Below are 21,769 nucleotides of genomic sequence, written 5' to 3' on the forward strand. Positions count from 1 at the left end.
GACATTTGTTGAGGCTTTCAAAAGTATCAACAATCAATATATAGGATTAATTAAGAATTCTATTATAATCTTATAATTTAGTACTAATATTGTTGTTTGTTTCAGGTAAGAATTACCAAGAAAATCTACAGACATACCCGGTGAGTTTTTGATAATTTTTTTATTTAAAGTTTCGTTTTCGTTGCACTGCATTAACATTTGATACAATTCTTTCTTCATCTCTTAGAACTAATTAGCGCTTTTATATATTTTTTCTTCATTATTTTATTTACCGCCAAAAGTATTCGTTATTTAGTTCCATATTATGAAGAACACTTTTGCAAATTCGTTGAAAAATGAAGTGAAATTCTCAAAATTTTCCAGCGGAATAATTTATTAGAATAATTAATAACTCGCAAAGCAATTTTTATTTGTAATTCTGAATATATTATTAGTAATTCTTGTTATATGTTATGTAATAGTTGTCTGTCTGCAAAATCGCTCAAAAATGCATATCGCAAATACATTTTTGCATTTTTCCACAAAATTGGTAAATATATTTAGAACTGCGATCTCAGGTTTTCGCCTAACTTGCGAATGCTGTGGCAGATCGAGACTATTATAAATAGGGCTCCTCTAAGCTACTTTGGGGTACTGTTTCGTCTAATAAAATTTACAAATCACGATTGATATAAGATATTCTTTATTTATTTTCTACACATGCTGTATGCAAGTTTTTTACTTTGATCTGATAAATTTTTTGAGGTTGCGATTGGTTGAGTTTTGAGTGAGATTTTAATTGTTTAGATATCAATTGTACTTAGTCAGCAAACATTATCTTTATCGAGCAATTTGAGAACGGAAATGCTGATATTGCTCCTCGTTTGGCACCTTTGAATTTCCCATTTTTTGAGCTTGCAACGTTCAATTCGTTAGGGTTAATGTCTGAAACGATGTTAGTTTCAGCGTTTTCATTATTTCAATGGTTTATTCAATTGATTTATTGTCCATTTTTATAACAGTAGTCCGCAGGTTGATAACTGGTATATAATAAACTGGTAATATAATAATATAAGTTAAACAACGTTTACATACAAACGCATTCTAAAAGGATATTGATAAGGCTCATGATGTTGGGGCAGTAGGCGTTTGATTAATATTAGATTATTTATACATTTTCTGCTTATTAGTCATAGTTTAAGGACGGATACTTAAAAATGTATGAAAGTGTCTGAGTGTTTTCTGTAGAAGCCAGCAAGTTCTTGACACTCGTCTTGCTGTCGCGCTCAATTTTAATTAGAGACTCCTAAGTTTTAAGATCCTTTATGAGTAGTGTTCGGGAAATCAATACATTTCCTGCATCAGGTTTCACTGAAAATAAAAGCAAACATATTTTCTTATGATAAATTATTAAAAAAACGCTTAGTGTTCGATTTATAGATTATTGCGAAAAGGTACTTGACTAGACCAAAGCTTTGGTAAAACAGATTTAGTTAAAAGTCAATGAAATCTTGTTTGTTATTACACAAAGAAGGATGTAAAACTGTAAAAAATTAACATGAAAACACTATTTTCTCTTAAGAAAATTGAGTGGCGTATTATTTTTACTGAATCTATCTATTTTTTAATCCCAATACCTTCAAAAGTTTACCAGATAGTAACAAATCCAAATTTTTAGGAGTATTTAAGTACGAAGCGGTCTGCATATAGTTGCTATACTATACGTATTTCGACAAACTTTTCTTCGAGTCGTTTCTAGACAGTAGGGAAATTTAAAATTTTATTTTAGTTTTTAAGTGTAACTATACTCGTTCTCTCATCGTTTTTGTGCAAGATTGCATACATTAAATAATCAAGACCTGACATAAAAAACTATTACCTTGTACAGGATGAGCAAATTTTGATATTTTGAATAGAAATCTCGATAAATAAAGGAAATTAAATTAATCCCTCACTTTCGATAGCTTTGCTTGACATAAATTTTTTTCTTCGAGTTCGAGTTCTACAGACGTCGTTTTTAGTTGAATAACATGATCTAAATATGTTTAAACAGCATCATTAATTTTTGAGTCATGAACCAAACTTATGCTTGTTTAATCCATTTATTTCTTATTTTACTTAGTCAGCCATCTTCTGGTGGGAAAAATCGCAAACAAAAAATGATTTTACGCAAACAATTCAGATTTTTGCCTTGAGTTAATTACAAAAACATAAGTCAAGAATGAAGGGTTCAATTTTCCTTACCTCCAATTGTTATCGAGATTCCGATTTAAGACATCGAAGTGTGCCCACCCTGTACCTACATTTTAACCACCGTAAGCATACGTTTATGAAGCAAAAATGATTGTTTTAATGCATGTTTTCAACTCAAAAACCTTGCCGGTATATTCATACAACACCCTATAGTTTACTTTGAATCTCCCAATGAAAAACTGCATTCAAATACGAATTAAAAAATGTTTCACTGAAATTTATTATACCTAAATCATAGTGGTCGAAAAAGAAGGCACAGGCCAGTGGAGATTTCAAAAAATATCGTCAATAGTTGTTATCGGAACTCTCCCTCAAGGTTTCAGCGATTTTTCGCGAATATCATAAGAATACAGTTTGTTGAGAAAACAAAACGTGACAAGGTCAGTAATTTCCCCGTTTTCCTTTTTACTTCATTTCTCGATCGATTTGTGTAAAGCTTTTATTATTATTAGGTATACTAATGTGCAGTAGTTTGCTTTGTTCTTAATGTCTAAAATTCAATAATTTCCGGCTAAGATAATTCTTAATGCTTAGCATATCACGGTTATAACTTTACTTAAGTAAGCGCGAAGAATGGGTCAGTGTCATATATCTTAAGTATATTATTATATGTGGCTAGCTATTTTTAAACCTAATGTTTTCATAGTTGGTTGCTCTCTATTATCGTTGCAGTTATTCTTAAATTGCTTTGCTTAGTTAATTTTTTTAAAATATAAGAAGCAAATTTAAAAGACTGGTGACACTAGTCCGCAAGCGTTGCTGAATGGCCTGCGTACCTCGTTTTACAGGCTTTCTCTTCACATGACCGGAGCTGATAAGGTCGAAACTAGCAACGAGAAACGTAGAACATTCAAGTCAGCTGATTGTGTTGTGTATTTATAAAATGGGCGTCGATATCACTGGTATTTTGCCCACTTTATACGAACATTTCACCTCCCAAGGCATTGAAAGTGGCTTAAGTGACGCGCAGAGTGATTTTAAATTGAATTCTAAACCGCTTAAAATCTTCAGTGGCGCCCTACATTATTTTAGAGCACATCCGCTCTATTGGCGCGATAGGCTCAAAAAATATCGCGCTGCCGGTTTGAACTGTGTGGAAACGTACGTGCCCTGGAACATTCACGAGCCTGAAGATGGCAGTTTCGATTTTGGAGAAGACCCCGATAGAAACGATTTCAGTTTGTTTCTCGACTTGGTGCAATTTCTTAAAATCGCCCAAGAAGAAGATTTATTCGTCATTTTGAGACCAGGACCATATATTTGTGCCGAATGGGAATTTGGAGGGTATTTAAAATATTGTCATTATCTGTTTGAGAAGTTTAACTGGGTGGATTTGCACATATTTGAACACATATTCACTTTTCAGGTGAAAACCACAATCTTATCACTCTGTTCATATTTTCTTGTTCTTATCGTCTACTCGCTTTCTTGCTTTCATTCACATGATCGGCATACACCTGTGCAGGGTCTCGCACAATACGCGAAAAATAAAATCATCCTTTTTTTACACTTATTCTTGTTTTTTTTTTAACATTTACGTATATGTAACTAATACTTATTAATTTTCATTTATCGACTCTGTTAAGGGATTCTAAAACTGTAGATCCTATAACTCGATTATCTTCTGACTTGTTTAGTTTACAGGGACGGACCGATTTCGAACATGCAAATGTTTAGATGTTTTTTCAGCTTGTATGATAAGCACACATATTAGTTTGACGCAAGTAAAAAAGCTGTTATCCGCAAAAGTTCTTTTCTATTGGAGCACAAATGGACGGTTTTCAGGCAAAAAACTAATAAGAGTTGGATATTAACCGTAATTTTCAATCGCGTCGTTACGAGGTCACACTTTTCTAAAATAAGAGTTTCGAACTATATGCGAGATTCTTCTAATATTTATGTGCTAAAAGTACTTAAATCCTGAAAATCAACCCCGGAGATTGCCCGCATATTCTGGGACACCTTGTATGTTGTATTACTTTATTGGTTATACACAACCTCTTATTGTGATGAATTAATTATATCATAATTAATCATGATACAGTCATGAATAAGTTTAACAAAATGTTTTGAAATGTATAATTTCATTATTTATTAATAAAATTATAATTATCCATTGATTGCAACTAGACTGAGTCTAAAAAAAGTGGAGCAGCAGATTTTTTGGTTACGTTTAAAGTACCTATTCTAACTTTTATTCGAACGATATTTTGTTTGGTTGGTAAATTAATAATTTAAAAAAGCATATTTGCACAAAAAGATGCGGTTTCGAATACAGCAAAAGTTGATGATGGTTTCTATGAAACGAAACGTTGGAATACATTTTTATAGACACTATCTTGTAGACTTGAAAAATGAATAAAGAAATAGCGTTTTTCTAAATATCTGAAAAGTTGAAAGAAATTTGTTCTTGTTTTTTCAAAACGCAGTGTAAATGTCCCCTGGTTGCGTAGCTTTTTCCTAATTTAACCGACTTCGTTTCTCTTTCCTACAGTTTTGGAGATCCGCATGCATTGGACACCCTGTATATTGACTACATTTTGGTTTCAAGCAAAACAGTAACGCACAGAGTCTTTAAAAAAATGATGAAAAACATGAGCCTGTGTTTTTTCCATTAATTCTCATTAAGATTACCATTTCTTATTGCTCCAATAATAGCTATTTCAAAGAATCGGTATTTTTTATATTGAAGTGTGTAATTAACTGATAATGATGAATTATGATAGCTATATAATATAGCAATAATTTTCAAAAAATTATATGTATTAAAATTGTGAAAATTAAAAAAAAAAAAAAATTAAAATTAAAATATTCCTTAAAAATTATATGGTTCCTTATAAGCAAAAACTTCATATAAAAGTTTTTTTTTATTATCAAGGCATATTGATTACATTTTATTAAAGTACCTATATGAAAAATCGTTTAAGATTAGGATGCGACAAGCCTGTGTTGTCACAAGATCTCTATATTAGTATTTCCGAGGGGCTAAGGCCTTCAGGAGACCATTTTTTCCACTATGAAATACAAGTAAATTTTCCAGTTTTCCTATTTATTTTACAATTCATTTATTTATTTCTATGTCAGTCTTTTTTTCTATGGTTTCTATAGAATATAAACTTTGGTAATATGTCAACGTTACTGAACGTTCCTTTTGACCGTAAATTTTATTTTTAGTTGAATTATTTTCGGGTTTTGCAAAGTGTTAATTTTTTTTTTGAATTGGTTAATTTTGTTGTTCAAATTTTAGGTCAATAATGCATAATTAATTAAACTTCCAGTTCAGTACAAAATCAAACATATGGTGAAAATTACTTTGTGCCCATTTTTTTAGATTAAAAACTCAAGGCAAATTTTTGTGTTTTACTGATTGAGCAATTGTGTTCACGTTAGGAGATATGATGAAAAATATAAAACAAAAAAATGTAAAAAGCTACCAATTATTTTCATAACAGTAATAAGTTACTGTGCAAAATCTTGTATTCTCGAATCTCGTATTATAGAAAGATCTTGCATAATTCTTTTGGTTTTCTATTCCTTGGTCTTCGATTGATCCTACCAAGTGTGTAGTATTTAAAAAAAATAACCCAAATCACGTTTGGGTATTAAAAAACCATTCGTTTTCTTCTATTATACAATAATTTGTAGAGTTATTAGTCAAGCAATTTACATTAGTAAATTGTGTCATATCTGTGTACCATCTGATTTACATATAGAATTTTTGACAATTTATTCTGTGTGTAAATAATTATTTATTTGTTTCACATTTATATTTTTCACCAGGTAACGACATTAAATTAAGTGGACGAAATTACTTTTCTATTTCTGCAGTTTTATGGATACTGAAATGTTGCGTTTGATATGAGCTTCTTGAAACTTATATCTAACCAGAATTGTGTGGTTTTTCAATTTCCCCTTGATTATTAGTTCTGTGTTATACTCATATTTTTGAGATTTATTTCTTATTACATTGCAGTTTTGCAAAATTTGGACACGTGATTTTACTATTTTTATATAAATAACGTCTCACAGAACAGAAAATTGTGATGGACCTTTAGAATAAAGCTCTGAATAGTTGTAAATCCGACCCAGTTAAAAAGCTCAGCATTAATATCAACTTAAATACAATTAGGTTCAAGTGCTTATTAATCTAGAGCTATTGGTTTAATTTTAGACTTCCTAGCTGGTTGTTGCGCCATGAAGACTTGAAAGTGAGAACGTCGGACTCAAAATTTCTTTTCTACGTTGAAAGATATTTTAAGCAATTACTTGCATTAGTGGAACCGTTACAATTTACTAAAGGTGGCTCAATTATTGCCGTGCAAATCGAAAATGAGTATGGAAATGTGAAGGAAGATGACAAACCGATAGATATCGCTTATTTGGAAGCTTTGAAAGATATAATAAAGAAAAATGCAATTGTTGAATTATTGTTTACGTCGGATACTCCAACTCAAGGGTTCCACGGTACGCTTAGTTTAACGGAAATATGTGAATTAGACTAATGACGATTAGGTTATTTTATGTAGGTGCTCTGCCAGGTGTTTTGGCTACAGCAAATTGTGACAAGGACTGTGGCCTGGAACTAGCTCGACTTGAATCTTATCAGCCGACCAAACCTTTAATGGTAATGGAATATTGGACTGGCTGGTTTGATCACTATTCAGAAAAACACCATATTCAAACTGTGGAACAATTCTATGCAAATTTGTCGGATATTCTGATGGGGCATGCTTCATTCAATTTATACATGATGCATGGAGGTACCAACTGGGGCTTTCTAAATGGTGCTAATATTTGTGGTGCCACCGACAATAACTCAGGTGGGCAGTTAATTTGAGATGAATAATTGGTCAGCTGGAATTACTGAATTTTCTTTGAATTGACTTATGAATTTTCTTGTATCATTGTAGGGTTCCAGCCAGATACTTCCAGTTATGATTACCATGCACCTCTAGCAGAAAACGGCGATTATACTGATAAATACGTACAACTTCAGCAATTAACTGCTGAGTACAATGAACTTTGCATTAGTCAACCGGCTCCTCCTGAGCCCACATTTAGAGAAATCTATCCGGAAATAGACATCATCGGCGAACTCAGTCTAGATGACTTAATAAAGCAGGCCCAACATGTTATTCAGAGTGAGAAATTATTGCCTATGGAAAAGCTTGATATCAATAACAACAGCGGACAGAGCTACGGGTATATCGTATACAGAAAGGAGAATATTGATATTCAAGCTGGATCCACATTGAAAATTGAAGGCCATGTTTGTGACACTGTGATAGTCCTGATTAATGGCAAGTTGGTGTCGAATGTGTTTAACAGTGAAGAAGATCTCAACGGATTTGGCTACTGGAGAGCAAAAGACTCATTGCTAAACTTGGGCTCAGAAAACTACCAGTCAGCTACGTTAGATTTGGTAGTTGAAAACTTTGGCAGAGTAAATTATGGGAAATTGTACCAGTTTAATCAACACAAGGGGCTTTGGCAGGGCAATGTCCTAATTAACGACCGAATCGTATCTGATTGGAAAATAATTCCACTAGAATTTAAAAAGAAGTGGAATCAGACTTTAACTGATTGGAAAACTCCTACTTTTCTCAACGGTCCTCGGTTATATCGAGCGGTGTTGACCATTGATTCGGAACCACAAGACACCTACATAGATTTCAAAGGATGGAACAAGGGTGTCGTTATAGTCAATGGATTTGTTTTATCTAGGTATTTCAAAATCGGGCCGCAACAATCGGCATTTTTACCCGCTCCATTTTTAAAGGAAGGTGACAATGAAATTTTGATGTTTGAACATTTCGTTCCCGGCACTTTCATCGACTTTTGTGGAAATCCGTATTTTCAAACTATGGGCGATGGCCGAATTTTGCGAACATTATTGTGTTGATTGTAAAGTTTATTTTAATGTTCTCTTCATTTTATTTCGTCCGTTATAATTGACCAAATACTATACTGGACTATGTTGGATAAATATATTTTACCCATTTTAATATTTGATTTTGTTATTTTTATCGCTCCCGATTCTTAGGTTAACATTTCGATTCCGATCCGTCCAAAGATACTTTGTGGTTCATATGAGCTTTCGAGCCCATGGTAAGTTGATAAAAAACAAAACTCGCAGGTTTTTCGCCTCGCTGAAAGCATTACTTTGTATTAAAATCTGCCAGTGATATAGTTTTGGCCAATTTTTAATGAAATATTACTAAGTGTATATTTTCCTGACTGTATTTCAACTTAATTCAAAAGAAATTCCTGGGTTCCAGTCAGTTTTATTGTTTACCATTTAAAATGTAACAAAAACGGTTCGGTGTTTTTCTCCACCATCATCAGTTTGTATGTATGGTTGTTTCTACCTTCACATTTGGCAAGCCATTTGCGTAATTTTAATGGCTTGCCAAATGTGAAGGTAGAAACAACCATACATACAAACTGATGATGGTGGAGAAAACACCGAAACATTTTTCTTACATTTTAAACGGTAAACAATAAAATTGACTGGAACCCAGGAATTTCTTTTGAATGAAGTATTACTAAGTTTCACCAAAACATATTTCAGTTATATTTTATTGAAAGTCCTGTATACGCACAAGGTATTTTTAGAAGCACCCAACGGAAGAAGTTCTTATAGCTAATCAGATACTTTCCATAGTTCCCATGTGTGTCTTTTAATTATTTTTGCAATTTTTGAGGGATGATTAATCTCTATCGACCCTTACTCCAATATTTATAATAAATAGTAAACTTTTCGAATCATTGGCTTTTATATCTTGTGCTTTTCTTGCGGACCAATCAGATTTAAACGTTTGTTTGATCCGTTGATTGCATGCATGGAAAATGCACAGTTTAGTGAAACTTAAAGGATTTGGAAGTAAAACACCCAGTCTTGTGTAGAATGTATTCTTATAAATAAATGGCATAAGAGCTATTTGTATGTTACATATCTACAAGATGATACAATTTAATACCATTATTAATCAATTCGGTATTTATACAAAGAGCTTCTAATATAAATATAATCGGTATTATAAAGTTTAAAATTTGGTTTCGCAGAGCACCACACCAAATATCGAATCATTTAAATATCTCAATGGACGTATCTTTGCGAAGAACTAATAAGGGTACTTACAATTTTTGGCACCTTTATTAAATGTTTAATTCTAAGTATAAAAACTAGGTTTAGATTTTGAGCACTCGCTAACTATAAATAACAATAAGTTAAGATGCTTTAGTTTTAGTGTTATCACGRTCTATGGWTTAATATGAWTGTAATCAAGAAATCAACAAAGCTTTCAATGATTTATACAGGATTCTAAACCATGATAACCAATTAAAATGCAAWCCACTGTATAGAACTTGTGTYACATGATTACAGGGGATYGCAAATATATRAAGCGACTTTTAAAAGTATGCCAGATACGATATTTACCACGTAATWATTTTTTCCTTCAACATTATATCAAAATCGAAATAAAATGAAATAAAGTCAAATTTTATACTGGTTACATGAATAAAAAGTATAGATAAGTTCTATATTGTTGAGGCGGATTTTTTTTTACAAACTGCTTGTTGGGTATTTCGCCTCAAACATTTTTGTCTTAAAAAAAGACGGAATTTCTTCACATCTTTTATCACACACATAAAAGAAGTGRGGAAATTTCGCCTTTTTTAAAGACAAACATTTTTGAGGCGAAATACCCAACWAGYAGTTTGTAAAAAAATAAAAAGTATGTTTTTGTAATTTGTTCTTAAACATAAAATCTTAACACTTCTACTCTTGTTAATGGTATCTGACATACTCCTTGTGCTTCTATATATTCAACTAAAAACCGTATTGAATAACAGGAGAAATAAATTATACCAAGTGCCTATTTAAACTTTCCAAGAGCTATATTTTAACTTCGCGTGAAATTATAATAAAAATACATTTTTGGCAAATAAAACCTAAAGCTAAAAAATTGGCAGTAGCAACATTAATGATCAAAATAAATCCAACATTTCTAAAGGCGATCAAATTAATATTTATTTTCGATATGTCTCAAACGTGTTTTCTTTTTTTTTGGTATTAGGAAGATTATTAACAATTTATTTACACTTTTCATATAAAATGCACACATCATAAAAACTTTTTCGTTAACAATAAAATCTAAACTATTTAAATGTAACGAATAATTTAAAATGCATTTATTATAATAAACGTTTCTACATTTAAATTAAACATCGTGCTATTACAGTTCCAGTTAAATTTTATCAAATATGTTACACTTTACTGGCGCTAGTTTATCAGTACATTCACGCTTATATTACATGCAGGTGTAGGGGTTTATCAAATGGGTGATATAATCAAGGACAATGGAATTTTATACGCTTCCCACTTTATCTACAAATGTTTATAAACAAAATGTACGAGTAAAGGTATTTTGCCTGTTCGCAAATGTTTACGTGTTAAAACCGTGATTCATTATTCTTCATCCAGGCTGATACAATGCAACTGTTTCAAAAGCTGCTGGAAACAAACATGTTTTTAAGCSATTAATATATTTTTTAGCAGTAATACAAATTTTGTTATTTTTTGCGAAAGTACGCGATCAGATAACCGTCTTCATATGTGTATTTTATTAATATTGCAATGGAAATAGTCTGTTTATTTRCTTARATTCCYATTGTTTTRTGAARAACTGTAGGAAAATGCCTACTTGAAGTATTAAACTAACAATAATCGACTAAAAACGAAATATTAAGATTAYTGGACGGTCAAATMTCCGGATTTCACACCTTTGAACTKTCCTATAAGTATGWGGTGATTSAACTATTAAACTGYATGAAAATAGTAGAATATTCGGATCAAACGTTTCTGARAATAGTGTTTATGYAGATTTTAGAYGTTTCTTGTTTTTGGYATMTTCAGCTTTGTTTAAATGCGATAAATAAATGTATATACTCTTATCAGTKAYGATACTGATGTCCCTATTTTCAAATCAAAATCTCTAAACGCGAGTTTTCTAACATACTTTACCAAGATTCTAGGTGTATTTTTTTTATCTACTGGTTTTTTTATCTATTGCTTCCAGGAAACCATTCTGTGACCAAGTATTGCTGACAAATWAACCATTATTAGATGTAGTAACAGCAGTTTTGTAAGCTTTTTTCTTATAATTTCTTTGCATTGATTATACCACTCTTGATAAACGAAAAGTTCYTTCAAATAGCTCAAATTAATAGATATACACTAACCTAATTGTTATTAACAAATATCTTTGGTAGGAAGCGGTACATTCGCTATAAAATGTGTTAATAGAAAACACGGTTATCACCACCTGGTTCAGTTAAAAATGAAAACCAAAAGATTTACAGCAAGTCCTGCTTATCAATATCCTCCATTCTGTTGTTGGACTTGTTTCTCTTCAATGCAGCATACACGGAGGCAGCCTTATAGTTGATAGGTCCATAGTTCGATTTGTAATCTACATCTGCATAGACTAGATCACAAGGATCCGGTCTATACGGCTGAAAGAAAAATATATCAATACGTTAATTTGAAAATTACTTTGTCAATTAATAAAAAAAAAACTATTTGTAGTTGTTTTCATCTATCGTGCATACACTTTAAAATTATTTCAAAACTTTATTTGAAGCATTAATATTCTAATTATATGCAGCTAATTTAATGTGCTGCCTATAGGCTTTTTGAAAGTAAAATTTTCGTGATGCGTCTTCAAAATAAATGAATAGAAACTTTTTATTCACCTTTCAATTTAACTAGTGGTTATTATTACAAATACAAGCTTGGCTTTAAAAACATGTGCTTTTTGTTTCTATAACCAAGGACCAAAAAATCACCACTGAGTTGATTCTATCGTTGTTAAATTGTTTTTAGTTCATTCACTATTAATACATCGGTTAAAGCTTGAAGCTGGCAAAATGTAAAAGAGAGGCTAGGCTGTCTCATGCATGCGTTTGATATTGATGATTAGTCGTATTTGGTCATAATTTCACTTTAAACATTCATCACTATAGTTTTTTGCTAGATGTAAAGAAGCACTAAGTTTTATCTACGAATATAGCTAATCAAATTTTTGAAACTTCGAGTTTTCTAAAATTTTATTGAAAAACCAAGAACACTAACAAAAACGTTATCACATGGGTTGCAATTTTTTTAGGACACACTAATAATTACCTTAGAAAATATATGTGTCACTACCGCCAGGTGCAGTTCCGTTAGTCTAAAACAAAATTTAGAACATTAATCTTGAATCTGGTCTAATTTAACAAATTCAAAAATTTTTAAATTGCGAATGTTAAAAATTGACGGAAAAAAGGCAATCGCCAGTGTGTTCTTAAATTAATTTATGCTTCGACTTGCATTAGAAGCTGATAAATTTGAATTTTAGTTTCCAAGTTTCAATTGTCTCAATTCTGAATATTTGGGGCTAATACAAAAAATATAATAGAAACCCACATACATAGTTTTTGTTCATTTTTTCAACAATTCGCTGTCGTTTAGGCTAATTTTTTATTAGCTATTTTACCTTTAAGGCATTCGCCCCTACTGGTTTTTTCTTCTACAAACAGTGGAAAAATAGACGAGTCAGAATTTTTGGCTTATGGGGAAAGTGCGAGAGGCCGACGCCGGTGGTTATGAAAAGGGGGCTAGAAAATAAAGAAAAAAAACAACCGTCAAGATATAGTTGATAGAAGGAGTGGCTACAGAAATATAGAGTTTTTACACGAAGCCATAACTAGCGGATATATTCGAAATTGGGGTTTTTACAATTCAGAACAGTAAAATGTTTGAATATTTGTATTCATAATTTCGTGAAAGCTAAAATCACCGTTTTCAGTCAAATGCTCGCTCAGCTAAGCAGAAATGAATATGTAGAGGCATTCTTGTGTTTCCTGGAAACCCTCTGTTTTTTTGCTTGTAGGCGTGTAGAAGATCATACCGTTTACTGAGGGCGGACACGTTTTCCATTTTCAAGTATATAGCGTGCTTTAGAAAAGGTTGCAATATCAATAATTTTTTTAACTAAGAAAAAAATGATAATAAATTTCGAGGAATTTTTGCGTTAACTTCTTCAGAAACGGTTTTGCAACAATTTGGCTATTGCCACAAGCAAAGCGTTTCTGTTCATCGTGATAACAAACTCGATTAATTAAAGTTTGGAAAATGTTTGTTAACGATTATTCAACATATTTCGTTCTCCAACTTGATTTATAAGTCTTAAAGAATTCTGAAAAAAAAGGGCCTACAAAAATGGCGAATGCTCACGATTCTTAATATAAATTGGACAACGAAATTATTTAAATAGTTTACTATAGTTTTTAAATCTTCTAAATGAAGATGGAGGAGGAAACGTTTTTAAATTAGTTAAATTGTTGGACTTTTATATTTCAATAGGGTTTGTATAATTCCCTTATTTTGCGCAGTAGGCAAATGGTCCAAAAATCGTTTGGCGAGAATTGAATAAAGTTATTCAAAACTTATTATGCAAAAGTGTTAAGTTATTTCAAATATTATTATCCATTTTACACTTCGTACATTTGGAAATTGAAACCTCTAATAAACTATGTCCTTGATTATTGAGTGGGAATAAAATTTTCCAGCTGCAGTGAAAGATCGAGTCTTCTATTCAAGCTTTCAGGCAAAAAACACAGCGTTTCAAAGGAAAGACAAAAAATATTAATATTTCTATCAATTTTTCAGCAGTTTATTTTTCTAAGCGATTAATTTTTCTGGCATTAATGATGCGAAAAAATGAAGAAACTTTTACTTAAATGATTGCCTGGTTCTCATGCAACTTAGATCTGCAATGCCCTTGCAAACTATTTAATAAATACAATAAATACTAGTGATATTTTAAAAGAGCCTTAGAAGTGTGACAATCAACGAGATAGATTTTCGCAAATGTGTCCACTGTGAATCGAAATTCAGTGGAAAAATAGACGAGTCGTGAATCGTTTAAATTTTTGAGTAAAAAATTCAAATGGGCGGTGTTGAAATTAGAACCCAGATTTATAAATAATGTAATTACGAATAAACTACTTTAACAATTTTTGACTAACTCATAATATCTAGCGAGTTTACAAAATGTAGTAATAATTTTATGTAATCTTTAACGGTTTGATTAATTGGTAATACCATAATATAATTAATTATAAAGGGTTTAGTTGACACACTTTTCCACAACATAAGCAATTAATTAGAACTCGCCTATTGCTTTCCAGGTTGAGGGCATAGGCCTGTAAACATTCTTCTTAATAAGGTTTGATACACACAAGGGGATGCTTGAAAATATGCTCGTATGTCTAATAATGCATGTTACATGGATTTTGCGTTAGATACATAGTATAGTACGTACTTAGAGTATAATTGGTTCGATATGTTCATGAACTTATCAACAATACCTTACATACTTATACTACTTTTACAATTATTAACGTACAAAATGTAGCTAAAAAATATCTTGAGAAAAGAATTTGTCTCATACATTTAAACAGTACTGCGATATTTTTTGGATGAAACGCACACGATCTGATCCAAGTTTTGCTAAAACCGAGTTAATCCGCGTTGGGCAACTGAGGAATTATTGACTGTCTTGGTGGAAAAAGTACCAGAACTTTTTATTTTTAAGCGGAACTGATTTTTTGGCATTGATGCACTAATCATCGTTTGGCATTTTTGTCCTCTTTGTAAAATCTTGATGCATTCATAGTTTTTGCGCCAAAAATATTTCTATTCTTTTGCCAACTGGCAATTTTAGACTTAACTTAATTAACTTTTTACATTAACGAAACGTAAATTAAGTTTTTTGTAATATCCAGGAAGCGCTCAGACGGATTTTCATTAAACCTGCTGTGTATTTTTTGCTACGTCAGGGCCATATTTTACTAAAAACTCGCTTTGCCTTTTCGTGATATTTCTGATAAACACCATTCGGACGACTGTCGGTCAGTTAAAAATTACAAAACCTTGAACAATTAATTGATTAAATAGCAAGGAAACAGAAAGCAGTTTTTTTTGCGTAGATGCTATGAATCTACAAGATTTTACAAAGAACCCAAAAATGTTCAGAAAGGATTAGTGCGTCAACTCAAAAAAATTAGTTGATTCTACCTGCCAAGTAAAAAGTTTTGGTAGTTTTTATACCGAGGCGCTCAAGAATTCCTCACTTTCCCAAAGCTGATGAACTCGGTTGCTTCACCAAAACATGCGTCTTACATAGCAACAAATTGGCAGCCAGTTTCATTGAAATCCATTGTAACATGCTCCAGATATTTCAAAAACATCACAAAACATTTTAACTTTGACTATCAAGTTCCGAGGAGCCGAGATTTGTTTTTAAAAATTAGGTCACGTTGTACTCATTTGTGCCAAATAATGTCTGAGTGTTCTTTTGAATATGTCTTTAAGGGACACCTTGAACGAAGTATGCACTGATTATTTTGGGGTGTCTTTTATGCTCATACTCTTTGACGGAGCAAAGGAGAATTATCTGGAATATGCTTTTTTACTTTTTACTCTTTTACGGAATAGAAGGCAATCGTTTTGAAGATAATAAACTAACAGATTTAACCATCGGCGACTCGGCGTCTTTAATTCGAATCTTCATCGTCCGAACAGGCCACGAAATTTCGTTCCCTAAAAGTGATATAAACATTTCTATTTCTTCACAGAAAAATCATATGAGGAGTGAGACAATATGTAAACTTCGAATATCAAACGCGAAATATATGTAATAAACATCTAGTTGATGTCAGGTATATTAACTATTTGTGTTGGGGTGTTTTTGCAGAAACTATTAGCGAAAACATTTGCATTACTTTGCATTCATATTCATACATAACATTTAGTCAAGCATCCCCTTGGCTGTACATGATCCTTATTTCCATAAATATGATAGAAATAATTAACTATGTATAAAATACGTTAGTAAGGAATGATTGTTTGTAAGCATTACTGCCCCCATCTTACCTAACATTATCTTTACATCCTAAAACCACTCCATTTGTTACACGTCTATCTCCTGTCCCACTTCATTAAACCTCAAAGTGGCATACTCAGTCTTCGGCTTTTGCTTTTTACTATGACTTTTGGACGAGCTCGAGCTGGAGCTCTCGTGCGAACTCTTTCTACTTACGGGCATGTCCAAGTCAGCGTATTGCACCACGCCGTTTTGCTTCCCTTGTGGAATATTCGAACCCCGTCCGGGAATGATCGGTTGGGGATATTGTAGGTGAACTGAGTTTTGAATATTCTCTTGAAACTGCTCTTGGTAGTCGCTCGGATGTCGCAACACCAAAGGACCTTTGCTTTTCTGTTTCGGCTTTTCCCGTTTATGCTGGTTTGTTGTGTTTTTGTGCTGCAGACTACTTGTACTAGACGAACTGGCGGGATAATCACCCGCGTAACCATTCCGCATCAGGTTCTCTTCGTGTATATTTTTGATCGGTTGGAAGTAACTTTCAGCAGTTTGAAACTTAAAACTGTGGCATTTCTGCAGTGGTATTTGGAAATGCTTTTTGTGCTTCGAGGACTTGCTGGAAAAGCTTTTGCTCTTGGCTATCTGCTCTTGGAATAAGGCTTTTGGTATCAATTTGGTATGCTTCTGATGGGGTATGGTGGCAGAATACTGGGGAGGCAGAATTGGTTGCTTGCAATGGGGGGCTGTTAGTGTATAAAAGGCATTCTGCAACAAAACGGTTAGTATAGCCAATAATTAGCGGGTTAATAAAAACAGTTACATTAGAAACACATTACACTCCTATAGCTACTGTAGCACAATTTAGGTAAAGTTAGTTTAATAATTTTGAGCAAGTATAAGGATTTATCGGGTGTTAGAGTCATGGTGACCGTCGAGTTTGCTGATGAAATTTTCCGACGTATATAAAACTGGTTATCGAGACTGCGCAAACTTAATAATTGATGTGTTTAAACTAAAAACAAAATAAAACAAATAAAGCAAAAACAAACCTGATTAGCAGCAGCATTATTGTTATTTGGAGCAGCACTTTTATCTAAGCTTGGACTTTTTGGTATTAAAATAGGCATTTGAGGAATATTGTTTGGAGCCTTGCAGCTTTCTTCTTCAGCAGATTGAATTTGAGTGTTTTCCTTCAAGGAAATAGTCGGCTGTTTCTTATTTTCCGATGGGCTTTGAATCGGTGACCAATTTTTTCTGGCCTGAATTTTCAAAGATAGAGCACCTTTAGGGCTTTCCACGTTTGGCTTGATGAAATTTGGGCTCACTTTCAGAATCGGGGAATTTTTCATTGCCTGCGGTGAAATTTTAGGCACCGCGTCTAGAGGCTGTAGCTTCTTTGGACAGAAAGCTACCAGCCTGGGAGAATGATCCACAATTTTAGGCCTCTTTTCTTCAGAAAATGAGCCGTTTTCCTTTCGGACGTCTCTCTCATCATCTGGCTGCTTTGCATCGCCAGCACTATGCACTTCTACTTCAGTGGTAGATGTTTCAACAGCAGTACCGTCACAACTATCACTGGAACTATTTGGAGACTCTCCAATACTACGCTGTAGGGATTCACATATGTTCGCGTAGATTATTTCAGGCGTTTTATGTTTTTTACATCGGGGGGCTGGCGTGGGAATATTTGCCTTTTCATCATCATTTTGCTCGAAAATTTGGATGCTGTCGGTGAGGTTTTGAAAATCTTTCGTATGGGTATCGGTAGATTTTGTATCTTTTGGTAGATGGTTTAGGCATTTTTTGGGCAAAGCGTACACTATGGGTCGTTTCTTTGCATGTTTCCTGCAGCGCATTGAATAAAAAGTTGGCGAGTAACACTTGTGTTTTTCGGTTTTTAGGGAATTGAATCGGTTTGCGGTTAAAACAGTTTTCTTTGGTTTATTTTGAGCAGGTGCTTTAACACTTTCCTTGCCTGTGCCAATTTCGTCATTAGTAGCTCTTTTCTGGTTAAAGTTCGCTTCATTTCGTCCAACTATTCGTTTCTGGGTGGAGACTTTAGTCCCCAGAGGTTGATAATATTGGTTGTTTTGGTAGGATGGATTTACCGAGAAAGCTTGATGGATCGGAAGGCTGGAGAAGTTGTTGTTTGGTACCATCAATGCAGGAAAAAGTGGCGTATAGAAATTCGACTGTTCAAAATTGACGGGTACATTTGGGGTAGACCCAAGAAACGTTGGATTAATATTCCTCATAAAAATGCTATATTGAGTGGCCCATGGTAGCTGCTGCGGTTCTCCAATTTTTCGCATTCTTCCATTGGGATTCGATTGGAAGCCAGCAAATGATTGATTTCGCTTTAGGGTGTTAGTTTTTGGCTGCAGGGTACGGAAATGTGTCGGTTGGAAAGTATGATTGAAGGCATTTGAGTTGAGGGTGGCACGGGAAGATGTTAGATTGCGAGTGACTCCTTGGTGAAAGGGCGCTATTACGGATACAGGCTGCAAAAAACAAAATAAGCAACATGTAAAACAACAGCAAAATAAAAAATGCGTGAAAACTTAAATAAAGGCAAGTAATTCAAACAAAGTGTATGTATGGTTTTCATTAGCTTGAACAAGCAAGTGTTTGGTACAATCAATATCTTCTGCTTTATAGAAATTTATGTACAGGATGGTCCTCAATTAATGTGACAAAATTTACTGCATTGTGTAAAGAGAGATTTATCTTATCAGAAAGTTAATACTTTTTGATGAACAGGATATCAAATTATATTTGGTGGGTTTTTAACCAGTTTCACTACTACCAAAAATTGTTGCGTTAGGACGTTTTTTGAAACGATGAATCTAAGCTTCCTATGTACTTGTATTTCTGAGAGGGCGCGAGAGGCAATATTTAAAATATTTATAATATATTGGTCTCGAGATAATTAAAACATCAGACATATTTTGTTTTTTCAAATATTGCTGTTTTGTTGGCATTACCTCGTTCCCCGATATTTCCCCAACAAAAAATGTATAAGTTCAAGTCGATATTTCGCACCCTTTCTGTAATATTTCACGTTGAAACCTCTAATGATTTTTTGAACTGCTCAACAAAATAAACGTTACACTGAATGAATGATGATTCCTTATAGAAAGTTGGTTTCGGATTGAAGCGTTGTTGAGCCCCTTTTGTTTCTTATTAGTCAATGATTTGATAAAAATTAAGCACTTTGTATAAAGTTTTTACAGGTCGACAAATAAAATAATGCAAAATTTAGCAAAGTTGGGCATGCATCTGGTTGGACAAAAAATTATTTTTTTGAATTTCAAAAGCAAAAGTTGAACGGTAAACCAAATTGCTTGAACGTGTTTTTGAACTTTCCTGTCGTCTCCTTGATCTATAGGCTGGGCAAAAATAATCAACTTTTTGGTTTTTCGCCGTTAACTCTTCGATCACTTCGTTGGAGATTCACGATCTAGAGCTCATGTTGAAGTTGAAACATCATAGGCAATTTAAGACAAATATTATCCAAGGCAGAATCTCTGGAATATTTTCAACTAAGTGTAGTTTAATTTCAAATATTTTGCTCATGCATATAACCCGGTATATTCAATTATTATTTTCTCAAGTCGACTATGAAGTTTTAGCTTCAACATAAACCTTCGATTTTGAAAATGAGTGTAAGAGGAAAAAATGATCACTGGAAGATCAGTTTATTTTCAATACCACCTTGTAAATAAACAAAAAGAGTTAAAATTTATTTTTTTTTCGAGATATGAGGAAAATATCGAAGAATCCGACATTGCCAATAAGAAGGCGATGTTTTAAAGCGAAAAAAATTTTTCTAGTATTTTAAATGGCTGGCACACTGTAGCCGCCAGAGCCCTATTGGAACTATAAGCTGGATTAAAAAACCCGAAAAACAAATTTTTATAGCAATAGTCAAAGTCAAGAACCTATAAAAAAACGAAAATTTTGTTTACATTTTGACACCTTGTACCAATTTTGCCAAAACAATGTCAGTTAATTTTCTCACATTAATTGAGGGCCACCCTGTATATAGAATATTTCTACTTATAGAAAGCTCGCTTTATTTTCTCGCTCTAAGTTAATGAAATTTTTAGTTTTGCTAGAATTATGATCATCTCGATTCTTCAAGTGGAAACATATAAATTGAATTTTACTTTTGAGTTCTGCATCGAATTCAAGTTTCTTTCATACACCGTGTCTTAAGCTCATGATTTTTTTATACTGGACATGTAATAATTAAGTCCGCTGATCACTTCTTCATTTCTAACTGTACATAAAGTTGGGAATTATTTAAAAACCGATCAATAAAATTTTTAAATTCATGTTTCCAATATTGAATTTTGATAATTTTTTTGTAAATCGATTAGAACATTTGTCAGCAGTCCTGTGCTGTTTTGTTTGCCGTTTCTATCATTTTTTCAATTTTGTCATGATTTGATGACGATGATGATGACGATGATCAATTTCAACATGAGCTCTGTGTACTGTTTAAGAAACACAGTTTGATGCTAAGTACATAATATATCAATATAGACAAAACCTAAAAGGTGAACTGGATAATTAATTGTTCACTTTGGGCGTAAGATCGAAAGCACTTCGAATTAAATGAAGAATTCACAATGGGTGTGTCGCTTTGATCACTTCAATTCAAATACAGATCTTAGGGGCAGTGAGAAAACTATTGCGAAGCTATCAGTGTAGATTTAAAGAACAAATGTAGATTACTGTTAAGTGTTAGGTAGTGATAGGGTAACTCCAAGCCGCAACAGGAAGTCAGTGCATAAGAGGAGGAATGTTCTACCTTATTTGGTGGGTTCTGCATGCCATGGAAGGGGAGGTTCTCATAGAAACCTTTGTCGTTGGGATCGGTATTGTTGGAGAGGGGGTGGTCCTGCATACTTCCAACCGGTGGGGCAACCCCCGGCCTTATCTTATCTCCTACTGTAGATGATGGGTTGATGGGCGCTGTAATATACATACAGAGACATATTAGCGAAAGGGTAAATTTTATCGGCTTTCAGAACACCCAATTGATACAATAAAATATTCTAGAATTGCTTGAAAAGATGTCGGAGAAACATTTAGAATACTTCCGTGTATAGATCATACTTTTTCGGGATTTTATCATTATGGAAAATGTGTGATTCAATTTTTCTTCAAGGGTTCCATTTTAGTTGTTTTGATTGATAGCAAATGTACCTAAAGACTACGAGTCTGTTTTAGAACGAAACATGCCTTGAACGTTTGAACTATAACAACCAACATAAACACTTAACTATTTCCATGCAAATGGTCATTAGGCTAATACATACATTATTGCGCTTTTATGTACCACCTGTTTCTTATTGATAAATGGTATAAATAGTTTGTTATTTAGACTGAAAACTTCAACTTGACTTGAAATTTTATTATTTCAGTGTGTTTGAGCCTATTTTCAGCTAAGTATCTAATTTAATTTTGTTACATTTCTTTCAATTTTGATAATTCATACATATTAAGTTTGTGCTGTCCCTTTCTAGATATCTTCTTATTATCTCAATGTTTCCGAATTAGCGTGTTTTAGATGGTTCTTAGAAGTTGGGTAATAC

The 21,769-nt window shown here is 33.0% G+C and overlaps 2 protein-coding genes across 7 annotated transcripts in view; one reads left to right on the forward strand and one right to left on the reverse strand.

The window, feature by feature from the left end:
• The first annotated feature begins 59 nt into the window (after window positions 1–59).
• LOC109533088 (beta-galactosidase-1-like protein 2) lies at window positions 60–8,237 on the forward strand. Its single transcript, XM_019898317.2, has 5 exons — window positions 60–140; window positions 3,021–3,516; window positions 6,404–6,696; window positions 6,759–7,052; window positions 7,143–8,237. Exons 2-5 carry the CDS (start codon window positions 3,116–3,118, stop codon window positions 8,132–8,134), a joined length of 1,980 nt encoding a protein of 659 aa, XP_019753876.2. The 5' UTR covers window positions 60–140; window positions 3,021–3,115; the 3' UTR covers window positions 8,135–8,237.
• An 891-nt stretch (window positions 8,238–9,128) lies between these two features.
• LOC109533087 (hemicentin-1) overlaps window positions 9,129–21,769 on the reverse strand; it is a 168,044-nt gene continuing 155,403 nt past the window's right edge. For 2 of the 6 annotated variants that reach the window (XR_007281415.1, XR_007281414.1), the window contains 5 exons: window positions 20,983–21,146; window positions 17,216–18,667; window positions 16,217–16,931; window positions 12,422–12,467; window positions 11,714–11,751 (listed from right to left, as the gene is read on the reverse strand). Coding sequence is in view for 3 of the 6 variants with exons in the window: in XM_048666101.1 (XP_048522058.1) it covers window positions 16,254–16,931; window positions 17,216–18,667; window positions 20,983–21,146 (2,294 nt within the window). In the remaining 3 variants the exon portion in view is untranslated. Of the gene's footprint in view, window positions 11,752–12,421; window positions 12,468–12,773; window positions 12,895–16,216; window positions 16,932–17,215; window positions 18,668–20,982; window positions 21,147–21,769 lie in introns of those variants that run through there. The other 4 variants (XR_007281416.1, XM_048666101.1, XM_048666103.1 and 1 more) reach the window with 4 other exon arrangements.

Source organism: Dendroctonus ponderosae, unplaced genomic scaffold, assembly GCF_020466585.1.
Source record: "Dendroctonus ponderosae isolate FM_Combo_2020 unplaced genomic scaffold, Dpon_F_20191213v2 Dpon_F_20191213_4, whole genome shotgun sequence".
Taxonomy (NCBI): domain Eukaryota; kingdom Metazoa; phylum Arthropoda; class Insecta; order Coleoptera; family Curculionidae; genus Dendroctonus; species Dendroctonus ponderosae.

Bases quoted from the DNA above. Each gene is read 5' to 3' on its own strand.
- LOC109533088 (XM_019898317.2), top strand. From the start codon at position 3,116: ATGGGCGTCGATATCACTGGTATTTTGCCCACTTTATACGAACATTTC. The intron at 3,517-6,403 runs GTATTTAAAATA...GTTTAATTTTAG, and splicing joins GCCGAATGGGAATTTGGAGG to ACTTCCTAGCTGGTTGTTGC. The intron at 7,053-7,142 runs GTGGGCAGTTAA...GTATCATTGTAG, and splicing joins TGCCACCGACAATAACTCAG to GGTTCCAGCCAGATACTTCC.